Source organism: Vulpes lagopus, chromosome 1, assembly GCF_018345385.1.
Source record: "Vulpes lagopus strain Blue_001 chromosome 1, ASM1834538v1, whole genome shotgun sequence".
Lineage (NCBI taxonomy): Eukaryota > Metazoa > Chordata > Mammalia > Carnivora > Canidae > Vulpes > Vulpes lagopus.
This window is the reverse complement of record NC_054824.1, coordinates 184,425,861-184,448,151: the sequence shown is the minus strand read 5'-3', so window position 1 is coordinate 184,448,151 and position 22,291 is coordinate 184,425,861. Positions and strand designations below refer to the sequence as shown.

Below are 22,291 nucleotides of genomic sequence, written 5' to 3'. Positions count from 1 at the left end.
ACGGCCTGTGTGTCCAGGCCAAGGCCTCAGCTAGTAAACGGGGGCGGGGGAGGGGGAGCAAGGTCAGAGCTGGGGCCTGTCTGGTCCCGGGGCCCAAACGTGTCCCTCACCCCATCCCTGGCCACCAGCACAGGCCCATGTAGGGCTGCACCCCTGCCCTCCAGCGGCGCCCTGGCTCCCTCCTTGGCGGGGGGCCAAGGTCCCAGGGGTGTCTGAGCCCTGGGCTCGCATCTGCACCCTCCCACCTGCCCCCCCTGCGCCCCGACCTGCAGCAGCAGCGGAGGGCCCCCAGGCGGGGGCGGGGCGCTGGGGGCGGGGCGCTGGGGGGAGGGAGGTCCGCGCCAGAGCCTGCCGCCGCCGGCCGCCGGGTCTGGGGGGGCAGCCCGCGGGGCTCCGGCCGTGACATCAGCCGGCTGTGGTGCAGTGTGCAAAGCCCACTGGTTGGCGTGGCCCGGACACGCCTTCCCCGGAGCGGAACAAAACGGGCGCGGGCCGGGCGCACCCAGTCTCCGCTTCCGAGAGCGCTGCCTCCGCCCGCGCCGCCAGCAGCCAGGTGAGTGCGCCCGGGCCGCGCGGCCAGCAGCCAGGTGAGCCCCCCCGGGGCTGCGCGGTCAGCAGCCAGGTGAGCCCCCCCCATCCCCGGGGCCGCAGCCAGCAGCCAGGTGAGCCCCCCCCATCCCCGGGGCCGCGCAGCCAGCAGCCAGGTGAGTGCGCCCGGGCCGCGCGGCCAGCAGCCAGGTGAGCCCCCCCCCCCCGGGTCTGTGCGGTCAGCAGCCAGGTGAGACCCCCCATCCCCGGGGCCGCCGGCCAGCAGCCAGGTGAGTGCGCCCCGGGATCGCGCAGCCAGCAGCCAGGTGAGCCCCCCCCATCCCCGGGGCGCACGGCCAGCAGCTAGGTAAGCCCCCCCCCCCCCCGGGGCTGCGCAGCCAGCAGCCAGGTGAGCGCCCCCCATCCGCGCTGCACCCGCGGCGCCGCCCCCCACCGGGTCCCGCGGGGCTGGGGCGCTGCAGGCAGCGGGTCGAGGGCCCGCGTATCCGGAGCAGCGCCCCCCTTTCAGGCGTCTGGGGGCTTGGCCGGGGCGTCCTGGCACGAACTGGTCCTGCGCCCTGCCCGGCTGCCCCGCGCCCCCGCCGCCCGCAGGTCTGGCAGCAGAACAATCGGCGAGTCTGCGGCCACTGACGCTCATTGTGCGGCGGGGGATGAGGGCATCCTGCCCCCCTGCCCCCGGGGAGTACGGCCTGCGGGTGGGCTGGGGGCCTTCTGTGCCGGAGCACAGGTGTCAGTCGCTCTTCCTGGGGAACCAGATGGAAGCCGCCACCTCTCGCGGGCCCTGCCCCAGCCTTGGCGCTAGGCGGGTGCTGGGTGGGGAGGACCATGCCCACCGCAGCGCTTTGCGGCCCAGCACCTGAGGGCTGGGGGGGGGGGGGGAGAAAGAGCTGGTGTTGGGCGTGTTTAAAACAAGCTGCGGTAGGTTAGCTCATGGGCAACCCCCCAAGCAGGTGCATCCACCTTGGGTGTGGGTGTGGGGAGGCATCCTGCACCCCCGTCCCTGTGCCGTCCTAAGTAACCAAGACCTGGGACTAGCCTCCTGGGCTCCAGCCTCCCACCCTGTGCTCCGAGGGGTGGGGGGAGGAATGAACAGGCCGGGCCTTCCCTCCCCGAGGGCTCAGCATGGGGATCCAGTCGCAGGCACCCCAGGACATCCACTGGGTTGTGCCAGGTGTGGCGTGAAGAGGTTGCTGGGAAGGCCGGCCGGCTCACCCTGACAGTGGGATCTGCCACTTAATATACCCGTCACCTTGGACAAGTGACGTAACAACTCCGTTTCTTTCGAGGATGGCGCTTTGGGGACGTAAGGCACAGACCTGGAACACAGTAGGGCTCGTGGCGGTCTCCCTTGCGTCCCCTTCCCTTTCCAGAAGCCGAGGAGGCTGCACGGACTGGCGGTGTCTCAGGCACCTGACAGTGCAGCGTGGGGATGCCCCCTGGGACCTGGCGGCAGAGGGGTGGAGCTGCCCAGCTCTTCTTCATGCGCGCCTCCTGACCCCCAGCCAGGCTCCGACTCAGGGGCCCAGGTCACCTCCTTCAAGAGTCACAGTCCTCAGCCCTCGGCTGCCCCCAGACAGCTGCCATCCCCTGGTTGCAGAGTGCAGCCTTGCACTGCTCTCCGCCTCCCGGGGAATGACCCCTTGGCTCAGGGAGGATATCCGGGGTGGGGACAGCTAGACCAGGAAGGAAGTTTATCCCACAGAGGGTGTGGTGCGGGCCGCCGAGGGGGAGGGGACTCTGTAGGGAAAGGAGGGTCTGGGGGACGGGATGCAGGGGCCAAGCTGAGGAACAGGTTCAGCAGCTCTCCCCTGGGCTGCTAATAGTGTGGAGATGGGGCTGCCTCAGCCTCGGCCTCTGGTGTGCCCCGAGCTCTTCCCGGCGGCGCTTCCTCTTCAAGCTGGAAACATCTGCCCTGAGTCCTCACGGGGACAGAGGGAGCCTGGAGGGCAGCGCTGACACTTGCAGGAGCTCAGCACACTTGGGACGAGGCGGGTAGACACGGGCTTTCAGCTGAGTCGCCCTCCTGGACGCTCACAAACCTTGCAGATAGTTTCTAGCCAGGTCTTCCCTGTGCCTAGTCCGGACAACCAGGTGGCGGGCAGAGGACAGTTTTTACTTACTGGATCTCCTGGTGGGGAAAGCAAACCCGGAAGGCGTGTGGGGTTGGGCTGCCCAAGTTTTAAATGTTTATGTAAACCCGGCGTATGTGGGTAGGCTTGAGGGGCTGAAGAGTCTTACGTTACACATTCTGAGGTGCCGGGGAGAACTTCTAAACCAAGAGTTGCCCTTTCGGGCAAGCCAACCACCGGCCGCTACTTGGGCGCACTGGCAAGCACCTAGAGTCACAAAACTGAACAGTAAGTACTAGAGTCGGCCTTCCCTTAAGGTGACAGTGGGCAGATGCTGCACTTGCCGCGCACCAGGGCTTGGCCTCAGTCCTTGAACAATCTATGAACACTCCGATGCTTCCCATTGTACAGATGAAGAAACTGAGGCTCAGAGGTGATAACTTGCCCAGGATTGCAGCTGGCCAGTTGGGGAGGCACCATCCAAACCTCGGCCAACTCCTTCCAAACCCGCGCCCGGTCGCTATGCTAGTTCTTCTCTTTGCTCCTGAACATTTCTGATTTCTAGGTTCAATTAATTTTTTTTTAAAGATTTTATTTGAAAGAGAGAGAGAGACAGAGCACAAGTAGAAGGAGGGGCAGAGGGAGAAGCAGACCCCCGCTGAGCAGGGAGCCTGATGTGGGGCTGGAGCCCAGGACCAACGAGCCCCCAGGCGCCCCTGGATCGCTTTACTAAGGAAACAGCTGCCAGTTGTGGTACGTGAGCTCTGCTAAGTGCTTCGCTGTGGCTTATAAAGTACTTAAGGGAGATGCGGCCTTGCCATTGTGAACTCATGACCTCCAGGCTTCCACCCTCTGCGGCCCAGGGAGGAGAGGGCTCCCCAGGATGTTGGGCCCCAGATCCTGGTGGATGTGCTTTCACCAGGTCTGATGTGTGTTTGAATTTCCAGGCCAGGTTTGCAGGAAAGAAAAGCCTGGAAAAGAGACTGAGAAAAAGGCACCCCCGCTTCGACAGAGCAGCTAGCTGTGGGTAGGGAGGACGGGGAGAGGGGCGCCGGGTACCAGAGGCTTTGCTGTGGTTTCCAGTTGTCAGGAATTTCTTTGGTAATGACGTGGCCGCGGTACGCAGCTCCTCAGGAATTTGTCTGACGTCGGCATCGAGTAATTCCCATGTATGGTAAAGTGTGTAAATACGGAGGCAGTTAGCATTTCCAGACTCTGGCACTTCAGGGCCTCCCCAGGGCCAGCAGGCAGCGGCTGACTCCTCCGCAGTGACAAAGGAGGGAGAGATAGAAGGTCTGCCCTGGAGCACAGGCTCAGCCCCCCCAGGCAACCAGCCCCTCCCTCTCCCCTCTCTGTGGGCCTGTCTGGGGCTCTGCATGGGGATCGCAGGGGATGGAGCTTCCTGTGAAGTCAGCTGCAAAAAAAAAAAAAAAAACAACCCTGTTTTTATAAGGTCTAAGTGCAAATTTGCTTTTGCTTTTTAAAACTCAATCCAAGAAAAATCAGCCAGACCTTTCAGCATGGGACAACCAGGTGTTGCCACTCTACGTTGACATCATTCCAGAAAAACAAAACCCCGAGAAACTTGGTCTGTTGATTAGCCTGTGAGACCTTATTATAATATAGGATTTCTTGCAATAGTTTTGAAATATTAAAGAAAAATAAAATCATAGACCCCCCACCTTTGTTGACTTTCAGGTTCCTGAATTCCCAAGGGTGGAGCTCTCTGCCCTAAACGGCACCAGGAGCCAAGCAGGAAGAGACAGCTCTGTCCTTGTCAGCTCACAGTCACGCAAGGGCCACACATAGACGTGGGGAGAGAGCTGAGCTGGAGCGACAGTCACGTTCTGGGGTGCCGCGGGGCCTGCGGTGACCGTAGCTTCTCGGACGGGCCAGCCGTGTGCAGACTGAGGGAACCGGGCAGGGGGCTGCGGGAAGCTGGGGACAAATCGGCATTCACCGGCCATTCAGCCCCTTCCCGGTCACCGTTGCTTTCAGGGGAATCTGTGTCACCCACCCCTGGGACGTGGGCTCTATACCCTGACCATCAAGGCCCTCCTCCGGGGCCATGGAGGACGGGGCTGAGCTGCAGGCTTGGGGGGGATGACAGCTGTCCCGTGGACCTGGCCAAGTACTGCACAGCTCAGGTAATGTGGGCAGCACATTCCTAAGCAGACAAACACCTGACAGGTCTCTACCAGACCAAGTAGGTGCAGACCCGAGCCCTGTGCACAGAAGTCACGCTTTGGCCCTAGGGAATAAGAGATTTCGGAATGGGAGAGATGGGAACTTTCCACTGGAGAACTAAAGACGTGGAATGGCTTGTCAGTGGTTCCAGGCGCCTGCGGCCCGTAGTTAGGATTGTACATCCCTGAAACGGCGTCTTGGACCTGGAACAGGACCACGCGGAACCCATCTCCCGTCTCGACGTCATGTCAGCTGTGAACGTGAGGCGCTGTGCCTTTCTCTCCCGCTCTGCGAGCTGCCATCTCAACTCCTCAAGAGGGAGGACCTGGATGCGGTCCTTAACAGGACAATCAGATGGGCAGGTACAGACGGCTTATCGGAAGAAGCTAATCCTTGGCTTCTGGCTTCCAGCAGGCCCCAAGGATCCTGACGTTTTTGGGGAAAGATTTTATTTCTTTATTTTAGTGGGGTGAAGGTGGGAGAGGGATACAATCTCAAGCAGATTCTCCTGGTGGGGGGGGGGGGGCTCAATCTCACCACCCTGAGATCATGACCTGAGCGGAAACCAAGAGTCAGACTCAAGAGTTGAGATCCTGAGATCTCACCACCCTGAGATCATGACCTGAGCTGAAACCAAGAGTCAGACGCCTAACCAACTGGGCCACCCGGGCGCCCAGGATCCTGACATTTTAGGTAAATAGCTGACCAGGTATGTGTAGCCTTTCAGCAGAAGAGTCAGGCCCTAATCTCTTTTGAAAAGGCCCACACAGTGAGGCGGGCCGAACCAGAACACAGACAGCAGTTGCCCGTGGGAACGTAAGTCTCCGAAACCCACCAGATGGATAAACGTGATTACAGAAGACAGCGAGGCTTCTTGAACGCCCAGAACAATACACAGAAGAGCTTGATGTAAAGACACAAGCCTCTGCTTGCATCTCAAGTCGCCAGGGGGAACTAAATCCCAAACAAGGGCAAGCGAGTCACTGTCTCCTTTGTTGGGCTGACGCATGAGTCAGGAATTCGAGGTCCCTATTTGGCATGTTTCTCAAGCCTTGCTCCTTCCAGATGTGGACTAGCTGGGAAGGACGGTCGACATCTGGCCCCACAGCTGGTGTTGAGCTCGCCTGGGCCAGCCCCGTCGGGGGCGATCGGAGGACTGAGCGCTCCCAGCGTCCCTGGCACCATGCCGTCCCCTCTCTGCGTCCTCACTGCCTCCCCGGAGTGACGATTTTAGGGAGCCAGGGTCACTGTCCGACTTCGAGATGAGCAAATCGAAGTGCACAGAGGAAAGTAAATTGCCCAGGATCGAAGTTCAGCCAGACACGGATGAACCCAGACCCACCCTCTTAGCCGCTGCACTCTCCCACCCGAACTCAGGTCTGGAGAACTTTCCTCCTGAGTCTCCCACAGGGCGTCGGGCAGCCAGAACGGGAGAAGAAGCCAGGTGTCCCTCTAAGTATTCCAGAAACTCTGAGAAACTGGTTTCCTTTTGAGGCAATCAGCCTCCTGATGAGGTGGCTAGAATTGCTCTTGGGGGGCGGGCGGGGAAGAGCGCTCCCTGGCCCTTCTAGGGGAGGAGGCGGCCAGGGCTCGGGCCAGCTGACAGCCCCCCTTCCCCGCAGGCAGGACCCCTAGGGTCGTCGTCATGTGGGCAGAGGCAGTGGGGAGCCCATCCTCCGGGCGGCCTGGGACCCTCCCCGTCAGGGCCCAGTCACTGTTTTTTACCCCAAGGTGCTGGGCTCCTGAGGGGCACCCCCAGGTGACCTGCACAGCCCGGGGACATCCCAGCAGACTGTCCTCACTGGCAGGTCCTCGGGTTTCACCCCTTCTCCGCCCTGTCCCTGTTTCCCTGGGGCCCTGCTGGACGTGGGCCCCTGACACGGAGCCAGGGAGAACAAGGAGCGGCCTGTATGGAGCTTGGGTCTCCCCGGGGGGAGGACGGCTTTGTATCCAGGGACAAAACGCTGGCTCTGACCGCGGTTCGGGAGCTTTCCTCCCGGGGGGGCATTCCTGGGGGCGCGGAGTGTGTCCCCGGCTATCCAGGGGGGCGGGAAGGGAGGAGGGATCCAGGCGTTGGTGTACGGTGTGCCCGCTGTGTGCCAGGCACCCTTCTCTACCAGGGGGCCCAGAAGTGGCTCAACCACGTTGGAATCCCAGGCCTGTCACCCCCACTGCTGCAGGCCGGTGCCTAATCTCTGAGCCTCCATCTCCTTACCCGGAGGGCGGGCCTGCAGTCCCCACCTCCCGGTGCGGAGGAGTGAGCCGCCGCATGCAACCTGGCACACAGCAGGCATGCACGTGGGGTGATGCCCGCGGCAGGAGGTCGGGGTGACGCCCGCTCACCCCATAGAGGCAGAAGAGAACCCCTGTGGCTCCATATGAACATGCAGACTTTTCCAGAAGCTTCCCAAACAGAGCAGGGCAATGGGATGGCCGTGACCAGCCAGGTGACCGGGCTGGGCCCGAGTCACTCCGTGGAGGGGTGGCTGCCCGAGTGGAACTGGTGCCACACCAAGTGTGGAACGGCTGACATTTGCACGCCGCTGCTCGCTCCTGCGTGGTTTTGCAGCCCTGAGCTCTTGCTCGACCAGGCAGCCGGCCTGGCATCTCTGGGTCAGCGTGGGGCTGACGGAATGGACGGCGGGGGTCAGGGGTCGGGACTGGGGCCTGTCCTCCAGCATCTGGGAGCTCAGGGCTGGTTAGAGAAATCTGTCCTACCTGCCGAGTGCGTCGGCCTCCCGGCACACCTGCAGGGGAGGAGGCCGGCCTTACACAGTGGCCCACGACGCGGCCCCCGCCTTCCCCAGCCTCGCCCAGCCCTGAGGACAGGCCCCGCGGAGCCTGCCCAGGGCATTCTGGGAGCGGACACAGCGATGAGCTTAGATCACCACCGGTAACGGGTAACGGGTGACCTACAGCTGGAGCAGCAAGTGGAGACCCTGCACGAGAGTCCGAGGTGAGGGGTGGGACCGTCCTCGGCGGCGGGGAGTCACCCATGGTTCTTGGGCAGGGAAACCGTCCCCAGAAAAGACCTGGTACCTGCGTGGGGTGGAACAGGAAGGAGATCCCAGAAGCGGCAGGACAGAATTGCTGTCTCTAGGGATGCATCCAGTTGTAAAGTCACTGGCTTAAGCCATACTGGGAATTTGTTGGTTTGTTTAACTGGAAAATTTGGGGATAGACTGAACTTTTAGGTTTGGCTGAATTTGGTGGCTGAGTGGTGTCACTGCGGACTTGGTTTCCTTTGTCTCTCAAGTGTGTCTTCCCTGCCGCCCACTTCGTCCTGGGACTGCTTGCTTCCCTCGGGACAGCAGAGCCCTCTCCTCCCTGGGGAAGAGGGACTTGCTTCCAGGAAGTTCTCTCAAAAGGTTGGGATGCTTTTTCCTCCCAAGCCCCCAGACCTGCCTTCTCTTATTTTATGGGCCTGAAACGCACAGCTGGCCCGTCTTGGAGCTGGTAACCGTGGCTGCTCCGGTTAGGCCCAGGCCGCGTGCTGCGGCTGAAGACCGTGGTCGCTGCCCAGGAGCAGATGCACGGGGCGTGGTGTCCTCTTCAAGGGGCCCAGCATGGGACGGGAGAGGTGACTCGGCTGGGTTAGGGTGGTGGGAAGAAGACTAGAGAGGAGGGAGGGTCTCAAAGCGCTCAGCGCAGGTTTTGGGGGTGAGTGGGTAAAGGGGAACACAGGGCGGGGTGAGGCTACCTCCCCCCTTGGGAGGAGCCCGTCAACCTTCTCAGGAACGAGAGAATTCCTTTGTGACCGAGACAATGGTTGTGATATGAGAGCAAAAAATGGGAAAGTCGAGAAAAAGAACAAGTTTGGGAAAAGGCGGGGTTCAGGTCACTGACGCGGAAAGTGAGGTACTTGTGGAGCATCCAGGTGGAGACGCTCACCTGAAATCCGATGCGTGAGCCTGGGCTCAGAGGAGAGGCCAAGGCCAGAGGCAGGTGAAATTTCGTTCTTGGTAGAAGGGGGCCAGCGTGGGACCAGAGGGAACCCCAGTTTTTTGGATATGGGAAGACACAGCAGAGGGAGTGAAACTGTGCCTGCCTTGTTGACCCCCCCCCACCCCCGGCCCCGATCGCTGTGATACTGGAGCCCCAGGGGGAGGACGAGCCAGCGCGGCCTTCCCCACCTCACGCCCTGCTTCCGAGCCTGCGCACACTCGCTGAGCAGCTCTCCCGGGGCCCAGGCTCTGCGGAGGTGCCCGACACAGAGCCCGGCCCTCGCCGCGGCCTCCGGGGTTAGAGCGCCCTTCGTCCTACCTGCTACCTGCTGCACGGCCCCGCGGACACCCGTGGGCCAGGGGCCGTGCAGGGCGGGGCCTCCGTGGTGAGCACCACCTGCACCTTCTTCCCGAGCTGGGGCCTGTGTGCACAGTCGGATGGGAAGCCCTCGGCGTAGTTCAAAGAACAATCGTAAAATGAGCCCCCCCCCCCGTGAGAACCCCGCAAGCCGAGAAAAAATATTGTCCGCCCCTTAGCGGCCCCTTGGAGACGCCGGCACAGTCCCTCCCGTGTCTCACGGGTGACAGATCCAGGACGATGGTGTGCGATACTCTCCCCTTGCTTTTTCTGTCTCACTTTCCCACCCTTGTGTTCACCCCTTGACGAGAGGAATTTTGTCGGTTTGGGAACCCGACACAAGTCACTTGTGTTTTGTGAATTCTGGTTTCTCTGCTGCTTCTGCCCAAATGAACCTCCGCGAGGTCTGTCCCTCTTGATGCCTGAGGCGGCAGAGGGGTCGCCCCGTTTGTAGGGCCGCACCTCAGCCTCAGCACACGCTGAACTTGCAGCAGTTGCTCGGCGCTTTGCTGATGGCCCCGGGGGGCGCAGCTGGAGAAGGATGTGCCCCCTGGGGAGGCGGGAGGCGGGAGGCGGGAGGCGGTGCCGGCCAGGGCCAGGGCTGGGGCCCACACGTGCTCCCCCCGCCCCTCCTCCGTCTGCCTGCGGCTCTGCCGTCGCCGTCACGGGCAATCCGCGTTTCCATCTCCCCATAAAACTAATTCCCATTTCTGTGTCTGCTTCCAGAATGCCGAACTGGGGAGGAGGCAAGAAATGCGGGGTGTGCCAGAAGACGGTTTACTTTGCGGAAGAGGTTCAGTGTGAAGGCAGCAGCTTCCATAAATCCTGCTTCCTGTGCAGTGAGTCTGCGCCCAGGCCCTGCCCTGTGGCCCCGGGATGGGCGGCCTGCACCCCCCCGGCGGGCGGGGCCTGTCCACTCGGGGAGGGCCCCGCGGGACGTAAACAGCTTGACATTTGGCTGAAGCACAGCTGGGGAGGGCAGCTCGCAGGCCTCTTTGTTCCCTCAGAAGCTGCTTTCTAAGGGGAGGAACTGGCCGGGCTGGGGGGTGGGGGGTGGGGGGGCTCAGGGGCCGGAGCCAAGCTCACAGACTTGCTCAGGGAAACTTTCCACTCGGCTTTCTCTTTCCCTCCCCGCCACAATGCCATCATTGAAAAGGAGACCGCTTTGGGCCCAAAGTTTTACCCATTTGAACCCAAATGATCATTCGTAAAAAGATGACAGAGGCTGCAACTTTATGGGGACACTGAGTCCAGGGAGAGCTGGGTCCCTTCCTCCCCTGCTCTGGGCCAGCCCGGGCTCTCCCCCGACCTCCCACTTTGTTCCCACGGCCTGGGAGGAGAGCGAGGGGAGCCAGTGGGTCTGTAACCCAGAGTGGGAGCGGCTGGGCGCCGGCAGGTGGCCGGGGACCCCCCACCCCCCCTGCCTCGAGGAGGAGCCCCTTCCCCATTTCTAACCCAGCTCAGTCCCTGTGGGGTCCTGCAGGTGGGCCCAGGGGAAGGGCGGGCGGAGCGGGACAGGGGGCGGCCCTGAGGGGTGCTGCTCCCCCCCAGTCTTCCCACGACACCCGGGGCCAGCCACAGGTACCTCTGGGGGTGTGAGGATGGACAGGAAGCAGCGCAGAAAGCACAGAGCTGCGGCCACTGTGGACGTGCCATCAGCGATGCACAGCCCCGCCCGGCCCCGCGCCCCGTGAGCCTGGAGCAGGGGGTCCTGTCGCCCCGGGTCACGGGAAGCTGCGCGCTTCATTCCCAGGTGGCCCGTGATCAGGGCGGGAGCCACGTGGGCCAAGGGCCACCTGGTCACTGGGCGTCCCGGGACCTGCACTGCTCAGGGCCACCCCGCCAGCCACCCCAGGGCTGCCCCTGAGCCCCGGTGGAAGGTGCCCTGCGTGGCCTTGGGGCTGGAGCCCGCGTAGGGGGCGCCGCCGGTGGCCTCTTACCACCAGGTCACTGCCCTTGGGGATCTTCAAGCCGCTGCTTTCTCTGGGTGGTGGGGGGGGAGCAAGAGGGCTCAGCGCTGGCTGGGAGGAGGGCCTGGGCCTGGGCGCCGGGGCCACAGGGCTCTGACTCTGCCCTCAGACGTTGCTTAATCACTGTCAGTGGCCGGCTGGGAGGCCTCAGCCCACTGGCCCCCGAGTAGCTGTCTTTGGGGTTGAGGGAAGGCAGGAATTCGGGGGGGGGGGGGTGGCGGCATGGGAAGAAGGGAGCGGGCCTGGAGCAGGGGGCGGAGGGGGTGTGTGTGGAGGATTAGGAACAGTTGTGGAAAGTCAGGCCTGGGAGCAGGGCTGGGAGGGGGTGATGAAAGGAACAGCCGTAGGGAACAGCCTCAGGCTCCCTGGGGTCCCAGGGCCAGCACAGGTCCTGGGTGGGAGGAGCTCAGAGGTCCCAGCAATCAGGTGTCCCCTCCACTGGCTTAGTCCTGGGGCCAGAGCAGCATTGCCATGGAGCAGGCTGTGGATGATTTGTGTATGAATGGAAGGAGCATTGCTTCTCTCTTCCAGAGAAGTGGGGCGATAAGGGTCCAGCTTGAATTTAAAAATTCAGGATAACCCTGAGAATCAAAGGACTTTCCTTCCTAGGTTTCTTCTCTAGGCTCTTTCCTTCCCAGAGCTAGCAGAGTACGGGCCTGGGTGGCATTAGGGCCATGGCTCCTGGGCTGGCAGGGCCTCTGACCATTCGGGTCCCGGGCCGTGGCTTCCAGTCAGGGCACCTACGCTCCCTTTCCTGAGGGCCTGGGACAGACAGGAGGAAGACAGGCTGATGTAGGAGTCCGGAGAATGGCCTTGCCCTGGAAGCAGGGACAGCAGGGCCTGCAGCGTAGTCGTATGGTCTCAGTAGGGGTGGCCGGTCCCGTTAGCAGGCAGGAGAGCTCAGCCCTGGGGTCGGGGACCTGCCCGAGGCTGCATGCCCTGCTCCGAGCTGTGGCCAACTTCCTGTGGGGCAGGTCAGGGCCGAGGAAAAGCAGACCTGGCCTGGCCTGCTGGGGGTCGGCTACTGAGATCAGGGCTGCTTTCCGGAACCCCAGGGCACAGGGGAAGCTCAGAGAAGCCCTGCCCACCCTCTGACACCAGCATCTCCCCGCCCACGGGCTGTCCGCGTTCACCCTCCTGCTCCCACACGCTTGGCCTACCTGCAAGAGACCTGAGGCAGGCGGACAACAACCAGGTCTGGAAGTCAGGCTTCCTTCCCACCTGGCCCTGCTTCTGGCCCATTCTGCGAGCTTGAGCTTCTTTGTGGGCCTGGTTTTCCTTCCGGAGAGAGCCTCTCTCTGTTTCGGGGTGGGGTGAGGGGGCTCCGACCTCTCACCTGGGACTATCTCTTGCCCATATTTCCAAATAACACCAGAAGGCCTCACGGAGCCTGTGGTATCTACAAGGATATTTTTCCAACAAATGCATAACTAACCATAGCCCCCTCCTTTTTTTTTTTTTTTTTTTTTAAGATTTTATTTATTTATTTGACAGTGAGAGAGCACAAGCCGGCGGAGAGGCAGCAGAGGCAGAGGGAGGAACAGAAACCCCTGCTGAACAGGGAGCCCGACGTGGGGCTTAGTCCCAGGCCCCTGGGATCATGACCTGAGCCAAAGACAGACCTTCACCGACTGAGCCACCCAGGCGCCCCCATGGCTTTTTTTTTTATTTTTTTAATCTTAACATTATTTGATAGAAATTTATTTAGGCCTTCATTCAAAATTCCCCTTAATTGAGTCTTTGGTAGCACCTCCAGGTGACCAGACTATATGACCCAGATGGAGGTGAAGGTGTTGAAGGTAGGCAGGTGGGCAGCAGGGCCTCGGGGAGAACAAAGCAGAGCAGAACCCGACACGATGGTCTTGACCCTGGATCTCGAAGTCAGGGTTCCCTTGGCGCTGCCGGGAGCCGCCTGGAGGTTGACGACGCCGCGTAGACCCTGCCGTCTCCTCCGGGCCGAGCTCCCGGGTGTCCTCTGGCCGGATCAGTCAACAGAGACCTGTTTCCCCCACGGCTCCGTCTCTGCTTCCCGCCTTCCCTCTGGCTTTGGAATCCCCAGTTCATCTTGGGTCTTACGGGAAGCAATTCCAGGCTGACTCCTGACTTCCCGCCCTAGAAGGGAATGTTGGAACCCTTGGCCTGTTGTTCTCGCTCCTTCCTTCCCCGGAGCTGAGCCCCAGGGGAGGTGGTGGGAGGTTCCTTATTTGGGCTGCCCAGAACACTGGAATGAGGTGAGGCTCCAAGGGCAGGACCAGAGGGTCCTTATTTAGTCTGAAGTGTGCGACCTGGGGCTCCGGGTGAGAGGAGCTGCCAGAGGGCCGGGCCCTGCCAAGGCAAGAGGACAGCAAGTTGCAAGGAGCGGAGCTGAGAGCCTGGGGGGGGGGGGGGGGGGGGGCGTGGCTTCTCTAGTGGTTTCTTGAGGCTCCTCCGTCTACAGAAGGACACGTTTGAGGATATGGCCCAGTTGGGCACCCGGAATCTCCATATATGAGGAATATCCTAGAACCCAACGAGCATTGTAGGATAAGACACAAGCAAATAGTGAGGAGCGAGTCTCTTGAGAGAGGTAGGTGGAGGTTGGGGGCACATGATCCTTGGAGGCCCGGGCCTGTTCCTCCTCCCGTGTGGCTCCGATACAAACCGTACAGAATACTATTAAGAGTAGCCACCGTTATTATGCAGCTACTGTATACAGGGTATTGTGCTAAGTACTTTACATGTTAGATCTTTTTCAGTCCTCCTAAAAAGGACTGAAGGTAGGTAGGTAGGACTGAAGGTAGGTAGGTACCCTCGGAGGTAGATGCTATTGTCTGCATTTACAGATGGAGGCACCGAGGGGTGCCTGGTCGGCTCAGCTGGAGAGCATGCGGCTCCTGATCTCAGGGTTGTGAGTTCGCTCCCCACCGTGGGTGTAGAGATTATTTTTAAAAAATTAAAAACAAAAATAGTCTCAAAAAGAATGAAATGGGGGCGCCTGGGTAGCTCAGTGATGAAGCGTCTGCCCTCGGCTCAGGGCGTGACCCTGGGGTCCCGGGATCGAGTCCTGCACTGGGCTCCCTGCATGGAGCCTGCTTCTCCCTCTGCCTGGGTCTCTGCCTCTCTCTCCGTGACTCTCATGAGTAAATAAATAAATAAATAAGAACCAAACGGACGCATGGAGGCTAGAAAATAACTCGCCCCGTCACACAGCAGGAAAGAGGGTGGGATGTGACGCGGGCGGTCTGCAGGGACCACAGGCTCCGAGCCGCGTCGCTCCCGATGGCCCGGCCCAGGCCCCGTCCGCCAAGCACAGGAACACACACGAGGCCCGCGAGCTCTCAAGCTCTTCCCCTTCCAGTCGCTCGCACCCCGGACTCAGGAATTCTTCCCAGAGCCTGACCTCAGTTCTTCCTTTGGCAAACTGGTTCCTGAGATCGGAAACTGGGAACTTGTTGCCATTGGCCTGCATCCCACCTCAAGACCCACCACGCTGCGTACTTACTAAATGTGAAACTTCTCTTTTCTTCTGGGTGCGGCCCTGCACCTGTGGCTCCCCCCCACCCAGCCCTCCAGGCACCCAGGGATTGTTCCTTCAGGATTCCATTGCCGGAGGCAGGGAAACCTCGCCCTTCTTCCTTCCTTTCCTTTTCCTTCTCTCCTGTAAGGACACGTGGGGCTTTGTCAAGAGCAGATCGAAGGTCCCTGCAGGTTTCCTGTGGCTTGGGGTCGGCCTAGGCTGTCGCCTCTGGTGAACCCTGGGGTGCACCAAGCCTGGGGAGGTGTGAGGGTGCTGAGGACGGAGGAAGGCACACAGGGCTCCTGCAAGAGGGGACTGGGCCTGCATTCCTAGAATTAGGCCCTGCAAATCCCCCCCTCCCTCCTCCCAGCTCCTTGGCCACCTGACTTCCATTTCCACGTTGCCCCTGAGAGGTCGGGATGTTCTCTCTCAGAGCCCCGGAGAGGTGAGCGGCCCCAGGGGCACCCCAGTGCCCGCTCACCGTCCTCACTTCCTCCCCAGTGGTCTGCAAGAAGAATCTGGACAGCACCACGGTGGCTGTGCACGGTGAGGAGATCTACTGCAAGTCCTGCTACGGCAAGAAGTACGGGCCCAAGGGCTATGGCTACGGGCAGGGCGCCGGCACGCTGAGCATGGACAAGGGGGAGTCCCTGGGCATCAAGCACGAGGAGTGAGTACAAGAGTCTTGCCGTCCGCCTTCCGTGAGTTCTCTCCTCCCACCCCCGTGTCGCACACAGTTTCAACTCCTGGTTTGGCAGTGGAGGGCTCAGAAAGCCACTGATTTCCAGGGTAGTCCTAGAGCACCCCCTGGGTGTCAGGGCCGAGGGTCCAGCGGGGAAGAAAAGAGGCAAGGCTCCTCCCTGTGTGGAGGGCGCAGCCTGTATTTTCGCCGGGGTTAGAGCGTGGAGGGGCCCCAAGAATTCCTTGGTGCGCGGTCTTCTTTGCTCAGATGAGAAACCCCAGCCCAGGCTCAGTCAGTGGCTTGGCCGCGGGTCCCACGGCCAGTGTCTGAGCCAGAGCTGGGCTCAGAAGTAGCAGCGCTCTTGCTAGAGCGGCCTCTGTCTCCCCATCTCTCACCCGCGCTAAAGGGAAGCCACCTCCCTTCCTTGGAAATGCTGCAGCCTGTCACTGGCACCCACTGGCCTCTGACCTGTTGAAACAGTGGCTGTTGGCAGTCGGCCCGGCCAGCATCTTGACCTTGGGTGGGGAATGGACAGAAATGACAGAGGAGTTAGCATGTTTTAGCCAAGGTCATTGCCCCGGAGGGAATGATTTGTCAGCAGATTTTTCCCGGAAAGAATTTGATAGTAGGCAGGCTGCAGGAACGGGGAACAGACGAGGCCGATGCTTAGCACAGGAGCTGCCAGCTGCCAGCTGTGTTAGCTCCGTGGCGGAGGGCAGTCGGATGCTTCGGTGCAAACAGCATTGTGCTGAGCCTCGGTTTGTCCATCTGCAAAATGGCAGATGACCCTGGAGACCCTTCCCTGGTGTGAGATGAAGGTGGGGTCATGCCCACACAGAGCCAGCCCCGCCTGAACCCCTCGGCGAAAGTCCTCTCACCACACGTCCTTTCCCACGCAGGACCCTTGGTCATAGGCCCACCACCAACCCCAATGCCTCCAAGTTTGCACAAAAGATCGGTGGCTCCGAGCGCTGCCCCCGCTGCAGCCAGGCAGTCTATGCCGCTGAGAAGGTGATTGGTGCTGGGAAGGTAAGGTGGCTTCTGGGGAGCTGAGCTGATGAGACGCTTTCTTGAAATGGGGATCCTAGAACTTTGTAAGTTGGACCCTGGCTGCGCTCAAGGGAGCCCCAGCACTGACTGGGCTTCAACTTCCTCCCTTCTAAGGAAGGGGTAACCCTCCAACCTTATGGACTGCTTGTCCCTGTGCCTTCCAGTCTGCAAGGACTGAGGAAGCCACACACAGGCTCCTGGGACAGGTGGCTTGACTGGCGTTGTTATTCATGAGGATAATAGGTTCGCCCTTGACAGAATATTTTTTTTTATTTTTTATTTATTTATGATAGTCACACAGAGAGAGAGAGTGAGAGAGAGAGAGAGAGGCATAGGCAGAGGGAGAAGCAGGCTCCATGCACCGGGAGCCCGACGTGGGATTCGATCCCGGGTCTCCAGGATCGCGCCCTGGGCCAGAGGCAGGCGCTAAACCGCTGCGCCACCCAGGGATCCCCCTTGATGGAACTTATTATTAAATGCTTATTGCAATTTACAGGGAGTTGTAAAGATCAGTCTGATGGGTCTCAAAGGAGCTACAAGCCCCCTAAAAGTATATGCAAAATTTTGTGGGAACATGTCTCTTTCTGGGAAGATCCACAGTTTTCATCAGATTTTCTTTCTTTCTTTCTAAAAAGATTTTATTATTATTATTTTTTTTTTAAAGATTTTATTATTTACTTGAGAGACAGAGAGAGCATGAGCAGGAGGAGGGCAGAGAGAGAGGCAGGCTCCCCACTGGGTTGAGCAGGGAGCCCAACATGGGACTTGATCCCAGGACCCTGAGATCATGACCTGAGCTGAAGTCAGACACTTACCCGACTGAGCCACCCAAGTGCCCCATCATCAGATTTTCAAAAGGATTTGTGATTCCCCAAAATGTTAAGAGCCACTGGAAAATCCACATCCATTCGATATCCTAAGACATGGATCCGGGAAACCCATCCAGGTACCCCCAGGGCAGAGATTTTCAAGGTTCAGGGCTGACCAGAGCCTCTTGAGAAGCTTCTGCAAACTATTTCTACTGCCACGTATGCCTCTCCCCTGTGGACCCCCAACCCCCAGAGCACAGTAAGAATCACTGAGGTGAACCCCTGTCCCCGTGAGACAGTCCCACCTCCCTCTGGGGCTGCAGCGGAGAAGAGGCAGGAGAACTGGCAGTCAGGGAATCCCAGAAGAGGCCTCCTCAGGATATGGTCAGAGGGCTCCTGGGTCACCACAGGAGGCCCAGATGGAGGAGTGACTCGGCTGAGGTCACAGAGCAAGCGTCTGCAACAGCTGGGCCGAGAGTCTGCCTGCAGCTCTTCTGGCTTTGGGTCTTGGCTTTCAAGTCTTTTCCCCCTCGAGGAAGGGCCCTGGGACCGACGGACGGGGAGCTGAACGTAGGCACAGCATCTAGACCATAGCAGGCTCTCATTTTAACCTGGACAGTCACGGTTGGAGACAAGGTATCATTATCCCCTTTACCGACGAAGCAGCTGAGCGTCAGAGCATTCATTCGCCCAGATCTTGCAGCTAAGCAGTGGCGAGGCCTGGAGTCCAGCCCTTCAGCCCGAAGCCCGGGCTCTTAGGCTGTTAACTCTGTTTTAGGCCACTTAACCTCTTTGAACCCATCTCCACGGCCCTACAACGGGAAAGGGGAACCCATTTCCATAGTGTCGTGAATCCTCGCATGATGATTAAGACCCTGCACCCTAGGGGTACCTGGCTGGCTCAGTCGGGGTAGGCGTTTGACTTGTGGTTTCAGCTCCGGTCGTGGTCTCCTGATGGATGGATTGATCATGCATCATGGTCGTGGTCTCCCGATTGATCATGCATCATGCATCTGGCTCCAAGCTCAGCAGGGGGTTAGCTTGGGAACCTCCCTTTCCCTCTCCCTCTGCCCCTCCCCCTGCTCCTGTGCACACAGGCTCTCTCTCTTTCTCTCTCAAATAAATAAAATCTTGAAAATGACGATTAAAAAAAAAAAAGGGAAAGACCTTGGACCTAGTCAATGCAGTCTGAAACCTAGTTTTGCCGCTTACTAGTTGTGTGACTTTGGGCAGATCCTCTAACCTTTGCAGACCTCGAGCTGCATCTGTAAAGCAAAGCAAAGGACGTCCCAGACAAAGTTATTTTACAAATTAAAGGACATCCCGCATGCAGTGCCCCCTGCAGTGCCCGGGGTGTGCTTGGGACACGCCAGCCATTGCTGTTACTGTTCTTGTGTCCTTGGGGGGGATTGTTGTGAGGTCGGAGTGAAGATCCTTGCTATGGATTAAGGGATATGAAAACAGCAGATATTAGTCTTATTACGCAGTCGGTATCTTTTCTGTTCATAGCGTCTCACTAGGAGATTCAAGAATTATAAAAAGTAGCTAAGAATCAGCATGTCCGTTACCTAGACAGGGTCTGAGCTGAGGCTGGAACTTCTAAGGGGTGGGGATAAGAGAAGTTTTGTGCTCAAGCAGGAAAGTTTGAGAGAAGCTCCTACCTCTCTTTGGCCTTGGCCAGGAAAGAAATATCGAGGAACGGGAGTACTTGTGGGTGCTGAACGAAGGAGCAAAAGGGACCCAGCTTATTTGGAGGGTGGGCGAGGCGATGTGAGTGGTGGGTGGTGCTCTGCATGCGCCTCAGCCCCGCTCCAGCCTGGAGAGCCTGCTCCAGAGGAGGAGGTGAAGGCTGGGTGGCTGCGGAGGCACGTGGGATGCTGGGAGGGAGGCCAGGATGGGGCGCCCCCATCTCCGCTCTCTGGACCCCTCTGTCCCAGAGGCCTGGGAGGGCGGGGGGAGCCAGCATGCACGGGAAGTCGGAGGGATCCGGTTTCCTTTCTCATTCTCCAGCCCAGGCTGCTGGAGGGAGTCTCTTTGACCTTAAAAGGCCTTGTTTTGTCCTGCCTGCCTGCTGCCTGCCCCTGGCCTTCCGGGTTTGCAGAGCTGTCCACACAGCAGCGCCTGGGCCGGCTCAGCTGCTGCTCGTGGGAGCGGGGTGCTGAGAAGTCTTCCTGTCCACGCTGGCCCCCGTCGCGTGTGCAAGCCTGGGCCGCCTTCTCCCCGGGCAGCCTTGCAGCCCTGCTTGCTCCCAGGCCCCTCAGAGCCACGAAGGGCCTCCCGTGGGCCCTGGAGAAGCGCACTCCTCAGGCCTTACCTGCTGACTTCAGTGCACCTCGCCGACCCCTTCTCCTTCAGACTAATACTCCATACACCGGCTCAGGGCTCAGGGTGTCGTCTGGGCCAGGCCTGCGGCTGGCAGGGGACCCTGCTAAAGCCGTCTAATCCTCTCAGCCGCCTAGCGGGAGATGCCAGCAGCCCACCCTCCAAGAAGGAATGGCTTCTGGGCAAACAAGGCACCCAGTTCTGGAATGTCAGGGGCCAGGCTGGTTCCGAGGAACCCCAGTTACAACAGCCTGCACCACGGCCACGCTCCGTCCCCGTCTCACGTGCAGTTCTGGCGACATTCTCCATTCTCCAAGGCTGCGGGGGCCTCCCAGAGGAGGAGGTTGCAGAGGCGGTGCAGCTAGTAGGTGGTGGCGCCTGGACGAGCCCCAAGCCCACGCCCACACCACTAATCCACAGCAGGATGGGTCTGGAGGGGACGGGCCTGGCCCTGCCCGGTGCGGGTGCGGGTGCGGGTGCTGTGGGAGCAGTGGGTGGGATGACGGCTGCCTTAGTAGCGATCCCACCCCCTCGCCTGCCCTTGTGGTACAGCCGGTGCCACTCACCATCCAGCCCCTGCAACCCCTCCTTGAAGATGGAATGAGGTTGCGTGTGGTCCCTGGCCGGCTTCCTCCGCTGCCTGGCCTCACGGGCCGCGTCCTTCCAGCGGTACCGGCTGAGTGGACTTCAGAAACGTCTTGAACCCTGCTGCTGTCATTGTGTCGAGGGCAAGGGGGCTGTGGGGTAAGGGACCCCCTAGTCCCTGGTGGCAGCCTTAACTGTTTCCTTCCCTACCCAGTCCTGGCATAAGTCCTGCTTCCGCTGCGCCAAGTGTGGCAAAGGCCTCGAGTCCACCACCCTGGCTGACAAGGACGGCGAGATTTACTGCAAAGGTGGGTGGTTTCACGGCTAATGCCAGGGTCCAGAGGCCTGAGAGGGTAGGGGCGTAACCAGTTATGCCCTCGCTAAATGTAAACCAATCCCTGGCCTCAGGGTCAATTCCAGAGCTCCTAGTAGGACCCTTCACATTACAGATGGGGAGACAAGCCCGGAGGGAAAAAGTGATGAGGCCAGAATCATCTGGCAAATACAGGCAAGAGAGAGGGCCAGAACCTGGGTCCCTAACTCCTGGTCTGATGGCCTCACGGCAGATAGAGCTGCTGTGGTTTCAGCAGGGGGGAATGGCTGTCACGTGGAGCCAAGAACTTCCTCACCACCGGGGCTCGGGGTGCTACCGAGGTGAGGGCGCTGGTGGATGAGGCCTGGCCAGGGGCCCAGGCGGAGGATCTTGGGGGGCAGGGCTGAGAGGAGTGGCCTGGGGCAGGAGCCAGGCCTCACCCCCCTCTCTCTGCAGGATGCTACGCCAAGAACTTCGGACCCAAGGGCTTTGGCTTTGGGCAAGGAGCCGGGGCTCTGGTCCACTCTGAGTGAGGCCGCCGCCGTCCACCACACGCTGCCCACTCCTGTGCTTCTCATTGCCGTTCCCTTCCCAGCAGCCTTGGCGACCTCCAGGATTCCTCCTCCCTCTCTCAGCCCCGCCACACATCACTAATGACTTGAACTTGGGTGTCTGGCTCCCTTTGGTTTGGAGTCTGCCTGAGGTTCCCCCCCACACACACAAGGGGCTCCCTCGGCCTGGGTTCTGACACCGTCCCCAGCAGGAGACCTCAGGGTTCTAGTGTAGGTGGGACCGGGCCCCGTCCCCACGCCTCGCCCCATAATCCTCTGTTCTTAGCCTGTTAGGCTGAGTGTGCGTCATCGACCCGCCAAGATAGATCCCTGAGCCCACATCTCGGATCCCAGAGGAGCAGTAGGCCCAGCGGGGAGGGAAGCAGGGTCAAGACTGTAGTTTACCGGATCCCGGAGACCCTCCTCTGGGGTGAGAGGGTGTCTCAGAACCGGCCTGGGGAGTCCCAGCTCGAGGAGTCACTGTGGATGCAGAAAGGCATACAGACAGGGTCGTGGCCTAGAGGAGCCACTTCTCTGGGCCTCTTGCCTCTGAGGCTCTGGGGACCTGCTGCCCCCGACCGCGGGGTGAGGAAAACAACTCGGGTCTGAGAACCCAGAGTCAGGATGTGGTCTGACCTCCCCCAGGCGTCTAGTTCCCTGTTTGATGGCGGCCGAGGAAACCTCGCGACACGCTCTCAGTTATCAGTGGCCCGAATCAGAGGCTGAACAGCCCTGCCCACCCCCGGGCCCGAGGCCGTGGTGTCCCAGCACAGACCAGGCCACAGTGCTCTGTGCTTAGCGCTCCTGCTGGATTGACCCTCAGACGCGGAGGGAGGCACACACAGCCTCGGTCTTCCTCTGGAACCCCCTTCCCTGTGTCCCGGTCCTCACGAGCCACCTGCCCACTCGGGGCCTTGCCCCTTCCGCCCCACCCTTCTCCAGGGACCCTTCTCTGGCCACATCACCCCCATCCCTTCCAGGCCCCAGGTCGGGAGCAGCAGGAGGAAGGGGAGGGGCTGGGCCTCGCTGCTCCCAGTGGTTGACAGGACAACACTGCGTGGAGCTGTCGCCTGGAAGGGCTGCCGGCACGAGCTGTGTTCAAGCTGACTTCTCATCTGGTCAATAAAGCTCTTAGAACAGAACTCTGGCCTCCTGAGCCCGTGTCTGAGAGAGCACTGCTCCCCCGGGGCTGGGAGGGAACCTCCCCGAGCCATCAAGCAGCCAACATGCTTGGTTCCTGTTTTCCTAAGGGCTGCTTACTTCCTAGCATCTGCTCCTAGTGACCCACGGGGCCTGGAAGGGCCCGGCCAGCCCAATCCTGCTGCTTTGCCCTTGCCCTGTCTGGCAGCCCCCACCCCCCGCCTGGGTGTGAACACTACATGGGCTTTGGCATCGGACGGTCGGAG

The 22,291-nt window shown here is 60.4% G+C and overlaps 1 protein-coding gene across 3 annotated transcripts; it reads left to right on the top strand.

The window, feature by feature from the left end:
• The first annotated feature begins 405 nt into the window (after positions 1 to 405).
• On the top strand, positions 406 to 22,027 carry CSRP1 (cysteine and glycine rich protein 1). 3 transcript variants are annotated; one of them, XM_041758975.1, is made up of 6 exons: positions 406 to 553; positions 9,834 to 9,946; positions 15,075 to 15,243; positions 16,155 to 16,284; positions 20,236 to 20,329; positions 20,791 to 22,027. In XM_041758975.1, the coding sequence occupies exons 2-6, from the start codon at positions 9,835 to 9,837 to the stop codon at positions 20,865 to 20,867; spliced, it is 582 nt and encodes a 193-aa protein (XP_041614909.1). In that variant the 5' UTR covers positions 406 to 553; position 9,834; the 3' UTR covers positions 20,868 to 22,027. The 3 variants fall into 3 exon arrangements, with proteins under 3 accessions (XP_041614909.1, XP_041614918.1, XP_041614922.1); XM_041758984.1 differs by lacking the exon at positions 406 to 553 and adding an exon at positions 2,648 to 2,906; XM_041758988.1 differs by lacking the exons at positions 406 to 553; positions 9,834 to 9,946 and adding an exon at positions 13,478 to 13,643.
• The last annotated feature ends 264 nt before the right edge of the window (positions 22,028 to 22,291 follow it).